The following is a 14,920-nucleotide window of genomic DNA, read 5'->3' on the forward strand; positions in this document are numbered from 1 at the left end:
GACACGTCAAGAAAAGTACTAAAATCAGGGCTGAAAGGACGGAGCAATTGACGTATTGCAATGTCACAACAAGAATTTACATCATAGTTAATCACCATGTTACTCCCATAAAAGAAAATGATAAAGCTTAATCGTAAACTTGAAAACCATTTTCATTAGAATCCAATTTTCTATTACCTGACTAGTCTTTTTTTTTTTTTTTTATGCATATAGTACTATAAGAACCACATAAACTCCAAATTCTTGAAGCTCTTTTATATTGTTTAACAAGGATGCATGCACGTTCGTTTTGCTAGGTAGCAATGGCCATGGCAAAATTGCAGAAAACAAGAGTCATTTAAATTGAGTTTAATCCATCTTAATTATCAATAGATATTGGCAGCTAGGCATCTGAAGCATATATCTCAAAGAAGCTTGTATCTCTTTGATTCCATTTCTTGCTGCATTCCTTCAAGGTGAAACGACATGCTCCAAGTGATAAATGCACATCATTGTGTCTCCATTTCAAAGTTGTATGAAGAAAATTGAAATGAAAACTTCATATTGAATTATCGTTATTCATACACAGATTACTTATAGGAGTATACAATAAAATTCAACCTTTATCTCTTAGTCCTTGCCTAATAATTCAGCTAGCAGTGTTTTCTATCTGTGTTGACATCCAGCTCCAATCCAAGCCAAATTGTCATAGAGCTGGAAATCAGTCCAAACTCTGTATATGCACTATAAAACATATTTCTCTTATTAACTTATCTGCTCACCAATCAAATCCAAGCCAACTGCTAGAAAAGTCAAGCCTTGAAACAACAAGAAGTAGAAATGAACTCCATGGGCAGATAATAGACTTCTTGCAGCTGCAGTGAGTAGAAGGAAAGCTAGTGCTAATTCTTTCCTATATAGCCTGTTTCTCTTCTTTACAGAGGGAACTTCTTGTTGCTTGAGTTTATTCAACATTTCCAAACCAGACTCAGAATACCTCCTATGGATTTTCTCTTCATTTGAAGATTTTGTTTCCCTCTCGGCCAAGGCCAATAAATCAGATTCAGATGATCTTCCTGTCTTCTTGGTTACTACCCATTCATAAGCACTTCCAAGCTGAAATAGTCCTGATATCATGGCATTGAATTTTGTGACAGACATTGTGTTTTCAAAGAGCAGATAAGGAACCAGGAAAGGGAAAGATTTTGGGGCAGGAAGAATATTTAGAAAAGACATGAAAATGGGAACATAACAGATTACCCAAAGGGGTAGTTCAGCCTCAGGAATAAACATGGTCAATGGAAGTATAATGCAGAACAATGTGAAGGAGTAAAATGGAAGTATAAGTTTCCTCAAAAGGAAGAAAAGAAATATCAAGTTGGCCTTCTTCAACATTGATATCTGCACCATCACAAATAATTTAGTCAATTACATGTACTTTCAACAGATTCTAATGGATTGAAGATACTAGAAAGAATAACTAGCTGAACCTTGGATGTCATGATGGCAGGAAGACATAAACGAAATAACTGCATTGGACCCGAATGCCATCGGTGCTGCTGTTTCTTGTAGGCTTCATAAGACTCAGGTAACTCACATAGCACTTTTACGTCATTGAGGAAGATGAATTTCCATCCATTTAAGTGTGCTCGAACTGCAATGTCCATGTCCTCAACTGTTGTCCTCTCAAGCCAGCCTCCTGATGCCTCCAGTGCCTCGATTCTCCACACACCTGCAGTCCCATTGAATCCGAAGAAATTGAGGAAAACACCATTCACTTGCTGCTCCACTTCAAAATGGAAGCACAGATTGATGTTTTGGAGCCTTGTAAGCAAATTCTCATCCTTATTCACAAAGGACCAACGAGCCTGAACAAGACCAAGCTCAGGATCTCCCTGCAATAAACAAAAAGATTGTTTAAGTGACTACTGACATTAAATTGAATCTGTGAAGACCCTGTACTTAACCTGTAAGGTATTGTCTACTTTAACTGAAGATCTTATAGTTTTATCTCACAAAAAGTATCTCATAAGTATGCGTTAAAGTCTGTGCATATATACCACAGCAGAACCCAAGTGTTTCTATCTTTCCATTGGATTTTATATGATACCTTGAAGTGAGGAATAGTTTGTTTAAGGAAATCAGGGTTTGGTTGGAAGTCTGCATCAAACATAGCAACAAATTCGTAGTCCTTGACATAGTCACAGGCCATAGCTGATTTAAGATTGCCAGCTTTGTATCCAGTTCGGATTAACCGATGCCTGTAGATTACGTTTACTCCTTTCTCACGCCACGAGGAGACTTCATCTTTAATTAGAAGCTGCAAATTTCCATCATCTGAGTCGTCTAGAACTTGTATAAGAATCCGGTCTTTTGGCCAATCAAGCTGACAGGCAGCGGCAATTGATTGTGCAAATACCTGTTCCAAGAATTGCTTCAGAATAGATCCAGAAACAAATTGAATAAAATTTTAACAGTGAATGATGAAACTGACGGCTTTGATTTTTGTTCCAAAAAGCAAGAAAAGAATGTTCAAACATGTTAAACAAATAGTAAAAACAAAATTGGCAGCTTTAAAGTTACAAGTAACTAAAGTGACCAAAAGCTACTGCAGATTCAGAATCAAACAAACAATAACTTTTTAAATCTAGTGGATTTTAAGGAGTTTCAATTCAAAACCTTCTGCAACTTCTGTACTCGGATTAATGAAGAAATAAACCCAAGCAGATTGGCAACAGAAAAGAAAGAGATATAGAGGGAAAAATGAACCAATTTGAGCAAGTTAAGTGTTATTCTAACCTCTCTCTCATTGCACATAGGAATTTGAACAAGAACCATGGGGAAAGTTGAGCCATCCTCAATGTCATAAGCCTCTCCTTCGATTCTGGGCTTCAGCTTCTTGTATTTAATCCAGAAACACCCCAGACAAAGAATAAGCCGATCGAGAGATTGAATCAAGAATAGCACAGTGCAGAATTTTGACATGGTTAACACCAAAGGAGCAATATAATCAACTCTAAATGACAGCCAGGCCATGTAGGACCACTGCACAAGACCTTGAACCTCCCATGGCTGTATCAGGTTCAAATTCCATTTCTTCAAATGGGCCACAATTTCTATTACCAAAGCTACTATAGAGAAAACAAGAAAGGCTTTGATAAATCTATACAATCTTCTGCCTTTGGCCTCTTCTTCACTCACATCAGATAATGCAATGCGTTTCTTGACTGATAAAACCATGGTTTTAAAAGCCATAGCCATCCATGAAACACCAGCAACAACTCTATGAGCTTTCAGAAGGAGAAACCAAGTAAACTGTTTGGGACTAACTGCTTTTTGTTTCTCAAGAAGTAATGATGAATCTGAGCCATTGATCTCTACTAAAGAGAAGTTATTAGGCTTCTCAATTGTGACAACAACTGAACTTGGAGCCATTTCCTGAGCAAAAGCAGAAAAAAATCAATAGATTCAACACCACAGATCAAAAGTTTTGAAAAGAAGCAAAAACTTGAACTGGGTTTTCAGTTCTGAGATTTGGGAAGCAGCATAGATGTGAAAGGAAAGCAAAGAAAACAAAAATACGTCAGCTTTTATATGTTTTCAATACTTTTCTACTGAAAGCTGGGTTCCTGAAAACAGAGCGGAAACAGAATCCAGATATTCTGATGCAAGGATGCTTCAAGGTTTGACAGATGAGATTTTCAAGTCAAAACCATGATGCTAATGTATGTTTTGCTGGCAAACAGAGAGAGACAGAGAGATAGAGAGAGAAAAGGAAGTAACACTCATATGCTTTCAGTGAACTTACTAATAAAGGAGAAGAGAGTTCTTCCTGTTACTTTTTTCTGCGATTAGAATTTGAAGATCCAAAATCAAATTAAATATAAGTTTCTTAAACAAGTAATTAGTGATTAGATACAACCAAGCCTAGTCAACATGGAAAGATCTTTCAAAAAGCTTTACTGGACCAATCCACCTTTGACATCTGACCAATGTTCACAATAACCAAATTTGATGAATAGTATCCAAAATCTCACGATCTTTTCTTACAAGTTTAAATTTTTACATATATATGACTCCTTATACTATCGGATACGAAATTGGTGAAATTGCGACGATAGAATTAGTAAAGCTAAAACCAAATTATGATTCATGACAACTAGGTACAGCCGTACAAGCAAACTGCAGATCACAGGAAAAAAGTGTTCCAGGTTTATTCAAACTTGTCTGCTCGTTTAACCAATTAGTAAGAAGTTTCGTTTTCCTGTCTTGGCAATATGAATAGATTCTTTTTTGTTGACATATTTAATCAAGTTTACGCGGTATCAATGAGTTGTCCAGACAATGTATAAATAAATCCAAGCCTAGCTGTATCTTATCAAAGTTACCATAACTGCTCACTAAGCTTTCAATTCTACAATTACCAAAATAAGGTTAATTTCAAACTTCTATTGTTTCCCGCACCAAATATTAGATTGAATAATTTTGAATATGATATAGTGATACGATAAAACAAATATTTAAATAATAAATTAAAATTTTAATAAAAATTATATATAAATTTGAAAAAAATAAAAAAAATTATATTTTATATTTGGAATATAAATGTAAATTGTTATATAATAATTTTTATATTTTATACGTGTTAAACACAAAATTGCTAAAATTTATCAAATATTTCTCTCGATATTATTTGTTAACCAATTTTTTTTGTTTCTATCAGACAGGAAAGTCCTTAAATACTTACCATGTATTGAAATATTCAACTTCCGTAGCTAGATATGAACTGACAGACACCTGAAAATTAAGTTATTGACAGCCTAGTTCCTGCATTAAATGTGCAAAGTCAAATAAATCTCACCATTTTTGGTACATATAAATTTTGGTCAGAAATGCTATTATTATTATTATTTTGTCATTTGGAAATTCCCTGGCTGCTATGTTTCCCCGATTCTAAGCCGCAGGTTATGGCCTGTGGGAACCTTAACTGCTCAAAACCAAGCCAAGGCAGCATTGGATACAGACCCAAACGATAGTATTGCTTTTCTGCAATCTGTTTCCCCTTCCTTTTGTTTAGATTGTGCATTTCATTAGCGGAAACCACTAGCATTAACAGTGACCGAACAACAAAATCTATGTTTTTTGTTGCTCCATTGCATTTCTGTCCATAATAAATGTTGTCATGGCCTCAATCTCATATTGGGATATTGTGAAAAAATTCATAAATCTCAAAATCGAAACTTGATTTTCATTCCAATTATAGAGATTTACATCAAATTTAAAAAATATTATTCGATTTTATTTTAAGATTTTACAATTTTATCTTATTAAAAATATTTTACATAAATTTATATTTTTACATATATATTATAATAGATTCTTACGATATCCGAATATAAAATTGGGATGCTACAAATGCTACATTCAATGTTTTCACTAATTCAATCATCAATAACACCCAAAATCAAATTTAAAATGCACAAAGACATGGAGAAATCAAGGAAAATTTTTTCTTAGGTCAAGTTTATAAGTGGTTACGCTTCTCACTTCATCAAATTTATTCACACAAGTAGGATTTTCGACATTGAAAAATGAAATAAGAAAAAAATCGGTATTAAATGTGTGATGAAATCATTCAAACTTTTTGATGCAAAAAATTTGAGTGACAAATAATAATGAAGATGATACAACACTACAACAGTGGTCCATGAAATGCCATGTTCATGTTGGTCTACTTTGCTCATGTACATGAACACCATAATTGCTCATCGAAAACATGGATTGTGCATGACATAAATTTGTGCCATATATAATATCTCGTGACTACATTTACATCTATTTATTATCTAATAGTAACTGATGCAAATAATGTTGCAGGGTGTCCACAAACATTTTTAAATATAAAAAATAAAAAAAATTAGAAGAAAATTTAAATTATGGGTTTCTCCAAATGTAAATCTGACAATTTGTATATTCATGTCATATAAAATATTAAAAATTCGTTTATTCATATTAAATTTTATATAAAATTTACGTGTTCAAGTTCGTGTTAGTACGAAAATATAAAATATATATTTTTGGTTTTGTTAAATTTATTTATGATTTTAATTAAAATTTTAAAATCGTGTTATTTTAGTATTTTTTATTCATATCATTTTCATATTATATTACTGTGTTGTATTTGAAATTATCAAGCCAAATGTTTGAATCATATGCTAGAATGGTACCATTTTAGCTTATACGCATATTCTTTTATAAAATTTCAAGTTTTTATTATGGTTTCTTTAAGAGGAATATCCAAATCTATTAAAAGATTCCTATTCTCTTTAATATTACAAATTAATTAATAAAATATGAGAGAGAAAATTAGAATAAAATATTATGGCCGCATGATTGTAGGGAATCAAATGAAGCAACATTATTTTCTACTAATGTATAGATTATAATAGAGTTAATTACAATTTTAGTATATGAATTTTGATAAAATGAATAAATTGGTACCTAAAAAATAAAATATATAATTTTTATCATAAACTTTTAAATAATATAATATTTTAATTCTAAATTCTAACATTATTAATTTAATTCGTTTATATGATATCTAACCAAATTAATTTTATTATATGCATGTTATTTTTCACATAAAAATGTTAAACATTTTGTAAAAATCTTCATATAAATACTATAAGACAAAAAATATTTATCAATTCTAAAGAATTTTTAAGATTTAGGTAAAAATATATTTTTTTAATTTATATTAAACAAGATATTAATAATACGTATAGTGAATAAATAACTTGATAATATATATATAACGTTATATATATAAGTTGATATAATTAACATAATTAAAATTTAAATTAATATAATACATAATTTAGAAATTTAAAAACAAATTGTACGATATTTAAAAATTCAAAATAAAAATTATAATACGTACACCTTTTCGATTTAACCAAACATCTATGCTAGTATTTGAATAACAACAAATTGTGTATTTCATTGTTAACAAACAGTGAATATATATGAGATTGAAAACAAGACAAATTGAAATGGAAGCATATGTAGAAGCTCACATGGCTTGATTTTCTCCTCGTCCAAATTGAAACCTTGATTTAATTTTCTTTTTCTCTTTTTGTCACTTTCAAAAATAAAGTAAACAATACAAGTAGTGACAATAGTGGAGTGGGGTATGAAGAACTTAAAAGTTTAGGGTACTCCATGTGAAGCCTAACTAAGACAACCCTTTTGTGGGGACATTGTTCTATTAATTTTATCATCCCATATGTTAAAAGTTTGTTAGTTATTACAGTTAGTGTTTTACCACACGTGTAAAGAGTATTAAGAAAAAAAAATGAATTAATCATATTTATTAGTCATTTAGTACAATTTTGAATGTGTTAGGCAGATTGTTAGGCAGATTAGAAGAATACGTTTCGATAATAATAAATGAAACTCGTGAGGTAACAATAAAAATGAGAAAAAATTTCAAAATATGGATAAAATTTGTAATTTTCATTAAATACAAAGGAAAACAAATGAGGTTTGCAATTTTATGATCTTAGATGGTAGTGTGTCCTAGCAACCAAGCATTTGCAACTCAAAGCCTCATCCAGGAAAGCCCACAAGTAGCAGGTAAGATATTTGAGTCTCAAAAGAGTTGATCTCCTTGGCTATTTGGCTTTGGCATGGTCACATGTGAGAATGCCGTCTCCTGCTACAACTCCCATGTGATTAGCTACCGTGGCCATGGCTGTACCAAGCAATTTAGTGTGATTTCAAGTTTTCCAAGTTATTTAATTGACTGATTTTTTTTATATTCACAAATATATTTTGTAACAATGAATCTAGAGAAATGAAATTTCCATCATTCCATGCCAGTAAGATCATTATATAAAATCTGAGTATATATAGATATGATTCATTAATCATGAAGCAAATGCAGTCAAGAACCAGACTCAAAGCAAGCTCTAAACTGCTAAGTTTTGATACTCAGCAGTCAGCAAAATCAAGATGTGATCTATTTTGTCTTTGCAAAATAACAATTGAAATCATGAGATAGGATCATTGTTTTTATGGGATTTTTGCCTTATTTCGGGTTCAATGTGTGCTTCCAGTGGACTTAAATGGAAAGCCAATTAATTAACCAAAATTGACATTAAAGAAGATCAAAGCTACATATGGTTAACAATGGGGGACCAACAAATTCCTAGTCTTTAATTACAAACAAACTGCATATGGCACCTACATGAACAAGAGAGCTATTTACATCTGCATCGCTGTATGCCGACAGAGAACATTTGCTATTTGTCCATGACAGTGATGAATTATGGCAGTGACAAAACCAGCATTAATATCAATGTGTCCTGACCTACAGACAACCCTCTTCATGGCTGCCCCAAAATCTACTTTCACTGCCAAGGCTTATAATCAATACTAAACTGTTCAGAATAAGGGTTAATAGGTTTATTGTGGTAAAAGAAATAGAAAATGGAAAAATGAAAAAATGAAAAAAGATCATCAGGAGAAGACAAACAGCCTCAAAGGTCACAAAAAGGTTGCAGTTGGTAGATACAGGAATGGGAAGGGGATGGCTAAGATAAGAATAATGAGAGATTGCCTCAACTTTTTGTCGAGATTCTAGTCAGTTGTCTGTTTGGTGAGATGTCCCATTTCTTTAGCAGAGTAGGACTACTTGAAAAATGTGGTTAAAAAGATATCAAGCAAATGCAAAATCAGGCAATATTTATGTTTGAGTGAAGCATTCCAATTATTTCAGGTTCTATTATTCATCTTACCTGTGTCTTTTGACTTGCTCAATAGTAACCTTAAACATCCTGAAAATCACACTAATGACAACTCCAATTGATTGAACAAATATTTGCTGTACATGAAATGTTATCCTTCCAGCCAAAAGTTTATAATTAGCTAGCTGCTAATGCACATTGTACAGCTACTGGTTATTTTTCTCCTTTGCTCAGAGAGGATCTGATGCATATTGAAAGTGGTCGGTTAACATCAACCAAGGAAAAACCAAAACCGAAGGAGATTTAAACTTAAGACCTCAAAGAGTCGCACCGCGGCCTTTTATCACTTGACCGATTCCTCATTACCTATTCTGTCAAAGTTCTCGTACAAAATTTGCCATAAGATCATTAGCCTGTAGATTCATGTTACACATGTCTAGTTTTACAAATAAAAGCTGGTGATCCATGTTAACCAAACAATTCTCTTCGACACGTGTGGTTTGGTGAGTCCTGTACTATTAATAAACTTATACGAACTTTCTTTTCTTTATAAATCTGTTTTGGTTGCATTGATTACTTGAAATTCAAATGATCATTAGATGAATTTCAATGAAAGAAAAATTACTGCTACTTCTACATTACTAAGTCTATTATCATCCAACTTGGTTGTAGTATCTTTTTCTTTCCAAATATAAGATTTTAAATTCAAAAATTTTTGCTCCAAGGTGGGTAACGAGATAAGAACCTTGGTAGTTGGGTCTGTTTCTTTTTTTTTTTTTTTAATCATCAAAACCATTGGAAGAAGACAAAAAAATATGAAAATGACTTCTGCAGGCAATCCGGTGCAGTACAAGTTGATCTGTAGTAGCAATAACATAAGATTATGGGTCAATGTTTGGAATGTATATAGCCTTCCATGAAAATTAGAAAGAAAAACGAAAAGAAGTACTATATGTATGTATGGTTCACAGTTCACTTTGCTTCTAGTATGTTATTCCTTCTCTCAAACGGATGCTAACCCATTACAGTGGGCCTTGTCCACAAGGTCCAAACATTTCATTCAAAAAATGGATTGAAGTTTGAAACTATGAAACAGCTTGAAGATTCCTGATCCCAGCTACACATTATGTTGCATGCAATTCCATTGACAACTTATGTTATCAAGGGGCATGAAGTTGTACCCTGGAAGACTTATCTTTATCTTTATCTTTTTTTCTCCCTTTTTTTTTCTTTGTTTCCTTTCTCATCCCATATCTAGGTGTATGTAGCCATATAAAAGATAGAGGTAGGAACAGATATTTTGATATAATATTTTATGGTACGGTAGGTGTTGAAATTGACTAATATATATTATAGAAGAAGAATAAGAGATGCCAAATGCCATGCGGTCTGTTAATAGAGTATTAAACTCTTAGTTTCAGTGACCAAGCTTCAAATTCTGACAGCCTTAAATACCAAAAAATAGAAGAAAAGATTAAGGGAGTGTTAAAATTGACTAAAATATACTATACGCTTCTTCTCCCTGGATTTTCTCCTTAAACATATTAAACAAGCAATCATCAATCACAGCACAGTCACTACTAGGTTTTAAAGTAGTTTGAATATAAATTGACAACTTCACTATAACTTTCACCAATCCATCATAGTTTTGTTTGTAGTCAGTCAGTTTCTTTGATTTCATGTTTCTTCCTTTTTTTAGCTTGGCAGTTGAACATATGCAGGCTCCAGCCTAAAGGGTAAGAGGATGTGATATGAACTTTTGGTTCAAAGTATATTTATGTGTTGTGATTTGAAGATGGAAACACATTTATTGAAAATGTAATTGTTATGGACAAAAGACAATGGAGGTATTATTGTATGAAATATACTTGGTTTCTGGTGCTGCTATCTAATCTGAAAAGTAAATTCTAACTTTTGTCTAAGTGTCAGGCCTTATTTTTTTATGTGCCTTAAGTTTTTCTTTTTTTTTTTTTTTGGAATGTGTAAGAAATATATTTAAACTGCAAATTCTTATACACAGCACAGGAGGCTGCAAGCAACCAAAAATATGTAGAGGCACAAGCTATTGAAAGTAGTAACAGAAGGCCCAATCGGAGAATACTTCGGGTCCTGTAGCATAAGTGATATCCTCAAATAAAACTGCTTCAGTTCTACTGGCATCTAAAGAAAGCAATCCCCTCTTCCTCCTTAACTAGTTGCACTACATCATATAGGAACCTAGCTGAAAGCAACCGAGCAAATTCGTATCTGATCTTGATGGTTCTTGCAGCCTTGTTCTCAATTCTCTATTGAATCACTAAATGGCTTGTCTATCCTGAATATGTAATTTGATATGATGAAGTTCAGTTATAATAGGGATCAGGCAAGTTCCACATGTGAAAACAATTATAAAGATGATGGTGAAGATTCAAAAGAAGTAGGAATTTTATCAACAGAATATTCATTTGAGATATTCTTTTGGAGATACTATTAAGAATCCCCAAGCAGCATCTTATACCTTTCAAGTGTGTCTATAAATGCTGGTACACAACATGATCTCCGACCATTTGAAGTCTCAACCTCCAGTGAGCATCTTCACCAAGACAATGCCTTCCACATATCCCCCTGCAGTTTTGCATTACGGGTCTATTGGTATGGAGAAAGACGAACAGAAAAGCCAAATATCTTGAGCTGCATTTCAAAGTTTACAAGGGTCTGACTACATTTATCCGAATCTTAGCCTCATGCAATGGTTCACTATATAAGCAAAAATAGTAGCTGTGATGAATGTTATGCTGTTAAATTAGTCAACTATCCATCATGGAGGAAGATGCATACATCATAAAAGCATGAGAAGATATCAGAAGAATGCATTTGTGCGAACAAAAAGTTGCATTGGCTTGCTAGTGCTAAACACAAACGAGTTTCTGAAGGGTGTAGCACATGTGAATCAAGCTTTGACTCCACTGAGTAATGAATCTGAGAAATTTGAAAAAACGCCAAGTCCACTAATCCAATATAGAAAATGGCAAGCAGCAGCCCAGCAAACTAGTAGTTGGAACTGGAGGAAATTGCTTCAAATAAGGCAGATTGCGCAGAAATTCATCAAAAAGGAAAATGATGTGTTGGTATGGCCATTTCCTAAGGGACGTTATGAAACTGCCATGGTATGGAATGAGATCAGAGCATAAGACCACAACAAGGGAAAGTGAAATGGCAGAAATTAATATGGTTCAAGTACCACTTCCCAAAACATTCGCTGATAACTTGGATGGCTATTCTGAATAGGCTTCCAATAAGGGCAGTTGTGATCATGGGGAATGGAAATTGATAGTAGATGCAACTTATGCCACAATGAAGATGAGACAAGGGACCATGTTTACTTTGAGTGGGTCTATACAAAAGAAGTTTGGCAGAAGATCCTCCAGCTATGCAGGATTGATAGAAGGGTAGGAAGTTGGCACACAGAGCTGAGCTGGGTAGAGAACAGGTTAAAAGGGAAAGCAATTGATCTCAACCTTATTGAGAATTGCCTGGAATGCATGTATCTATCTCACATGGAGGGAAAGGAGCCAGAGGATTATCAGGCAAGGGGAGATGACAGCAGCACAAATGGTTGACAGAGTCAAGGAAATTGTAAGATATAGGTTGCGTGGATTGGATCATATTGCAGGAGATATAGTAAACAAACAACTTAGTAGTGAAGATTGGAACCTGAATGTTGATTTTTTAGAATAGACTGCCTATTAATTGTCTTTCTTTGATTGTTAAGTTGTAGAACAGTTGTTTTGCAGCAGATTCCTGCTAGTATTGGGTAAACGAAATTTCAGTTTATCCAAAAAAATATATAGAAAATGGCATAACTCCAATTAATGCTATATTACATGCTTATTAACAAGCAAGAGGACTTGGATTGACGGGTTGCAACAGAAAGCATCGCATAACTAGACTTGATTTCGGAATATTAGTATCCCTATCTGTTCCATGTTCTTTTTCTATGTGACTACTTGGCCTGTTGGCTGTTGCTGCCACTAACTACCAGTAGCTTACAGGCTATTGAGTTGATTGTTTTTTATCATGAGGGGTTGGTTACCTACAAGTTGCAATTGGTGAAGATCAAGTCAACTACTGCTAAGATCAAAGGCTTTAGTCCTTGGCATGCAACTTTTGTCTATTGCAGAAAATAGTTTTGCAATTTCCCCCAGGTTCTTCATGTGATTACTCTTGTTTATTGGCACCAAGGCAACAATAACAGTCTTCATCAGAGTCTTAAAACAAATAATGCTTGAAAAAAATTGAGCAAAGCCTTTCTGGTTCTCCAATTTCGAAAGGGAATAGGCAATGCCTTAACTCTTTGGAAGTACAAGAGAACGATCGTTAAGAAATTAATGGGAGTTGATGGGACAGCAAGTCTGACAGAAACAGAAACATCGGGCCAAGAAAACCCCATATCAGCTACTATTACAAAGAAGAGGTTGAAGTGTTGAACATCAAGATTTTGAAGAAAAAGCCTAAGATTTGTCAACAGAACTGACCATTAGTCAATCCAGATGTTCAATTTGACATCCTATTAAGAATCCCTGCAGCATGTCTTGTACATTTCAAGCCTGTGTGCAAATTCTAGTACGTCTTGATCATTGGAATTGTCAATCTACAGGGATTATCTTCACCCGGAGATAAAAGTTACTTCTTTCCTACTGAACCATTACTGGTCGTCTTTTAATGCGGAAAATGAAAAGAACATCAAACCCAAGTTTCTGGAACTGCGCTTCAAGGGCTATAAGGGTCTGAGGAATTATGTCAGAATGTTAGCCATGGCTTTCTTATCTGATTTGGATTGCATATTGTCCGAACTAGCACAAATTGCAAGTGATTAATGGATTGCTCTGTTATATTACATGGTTACCAGTAAGCAACAGGACTTAATGGTATGGAGATTGAAAGATTGAAACTCAATGGAATGTATCAAAGGGAACAAAATTGGACTTGATTCCAACAGAAGAGTATGTCCATGTACTCAGTGCCATTCTTTATGAACCTTGGCCTGTTGATGCCATATACTGCCTTACTGGTACCAAAGGCTCACCTGCTGCTGAGCTTCTTGCTAACAACCAGCAGGGTTTGACTTCTTATGAGTCGCCATTTGGTGAGGGCAAAGCTGTTGCTACCAGAATAGAAGTAATTATACCCTTGTTTAATGCTTTTGCCTATGTTAGACGCAATTCAGTAAATTCTCTCCAGGTTCCTTATGTGAATAGCCTTGAAAATTATCAATATCCCAAAAATTCTCGCAAATTCTCATTTTTTATACTTCAGTTACCCATGAGCTCAACTGTAACAGCAATAGATATGCTTTTCTTTTTCTGAAAATGGGTTTTACCCAGAAAATTTTTTTAAAAGGGTGGGAGGTGCTGTCAGGAAAGGTGTTTCTTTGACACTTTTCTTTTGGGTATTGGAGGAGAAAAATCTATGATGACTTTATAGTTTGTCCCATATAGCCTAGATAATTTGTTTCATATGCGAATTCATGTGCTCATTGTATTGTACAACAAAACAGCTGTCTGGTTGGTTGACTTATGGACAATTAATGAGATAGAACTGAGATTCCCAAATAAGCATTTTGGCCTTTGTTTTGTTCAGACATGAAACAGAAACTCACATGCCATTCTGTAAAACTTGTATTCTGGTCCCAAACTTTCCTCATGGAGAAGAAATCAAAATCTCTGTTTAATTCTAGAACAATTTTTTTTTTTTTATCAAGGTTGAGATATAAAAAAATGATAATTTTTTACTAAAATTTCCTTTAAATGCATGGCGAAAGTGATTTTCATCGTGTCAGAACAATGATAATTTTGAACGTCAACCGCCAAGGCAGACAAGGGCAACTGGTTCAGGCCGTACCAATAATGTTCAAGATTTAACTTTAGCTAGCCGCCACTTTTTGGAGGTCGGGATGAACAGCAGCTATCACACTATTTTTCCCTGCAATTCACTTTTGGTGGTGTTGGGGGCTTTTTTTGTCAAGAGGGTAAATTTATTTTTTTTATTAAAAATTATTATAATATAATTAGGGATGTTTTTAATTTTTAAAGTAATTTAACACGTTAAGTCAACTTAACATATTTAATAACACGTCATTATTTTATTTTATAAATTTTTTATTTTTTTTATAAATAAAATTATTCAGATTTTATATAAAAGATTTAATTTTTTTT

General features: G+C 33.5%; 1 protein-coding gene across 2 annotated transcripts; it reads right to left on the bottom strand.

The window, feature by feature from the left end:
• Positions 1–510: 510 nt before the first annotated feature.
• On the bottom strand, positions 511–4,147 carry LOC111291944 (xyloglucan glycosyltransferase 4-like). 2 transcript variants are annotated; one of them, XM_089767038.1, is made up of 5 exons: positions 3,788–4,147; positions 2,779–3,417; positions 2,090–2,398; positions 1,470–1,874; positions 511–1,380 (listed from the first exon to the last, which is right to left on the bottom strand). In XM_089767038.1, exons 2-5 carry the CDS (start codon positions 3,412–3,414, stop codon positions 745–747), a joined length of 1,986 nt encoding a protein of 661 aa, XP_089623164.1. In that variant the 5' UTR covers positions 3,415–3,417; positions 3,788–4,147; the 3' UTR covers positions 511–744. The 2 variants fall into 2 exon arrangements, with proteins under 2 accessions (XP_089623164.1, XP_022739817.1); XM_022884082.2 differs by having other exon boundaries at positions 3,587–3,823.
• Between the last annotated feature and the right edge of the window lie 10,773 nt (positions 4,148–14,920).

Source organism: Durio zibethinus, chromosome 10, assembly GCF_047325235.1.
Source record: "Durio zibethinus cultivar Kanyao isolate XHJ-2024 chromosome 10, ASM4732523v1, whole genome shotgun sequence".
NCBI classification, from domain to species: domain Eukaryota; kingdom Viridiplantae; phylum Streptophyta; class Magnoliopsida; order Malvales; family Malvaceae; genus Durio; species Durio zibethinus.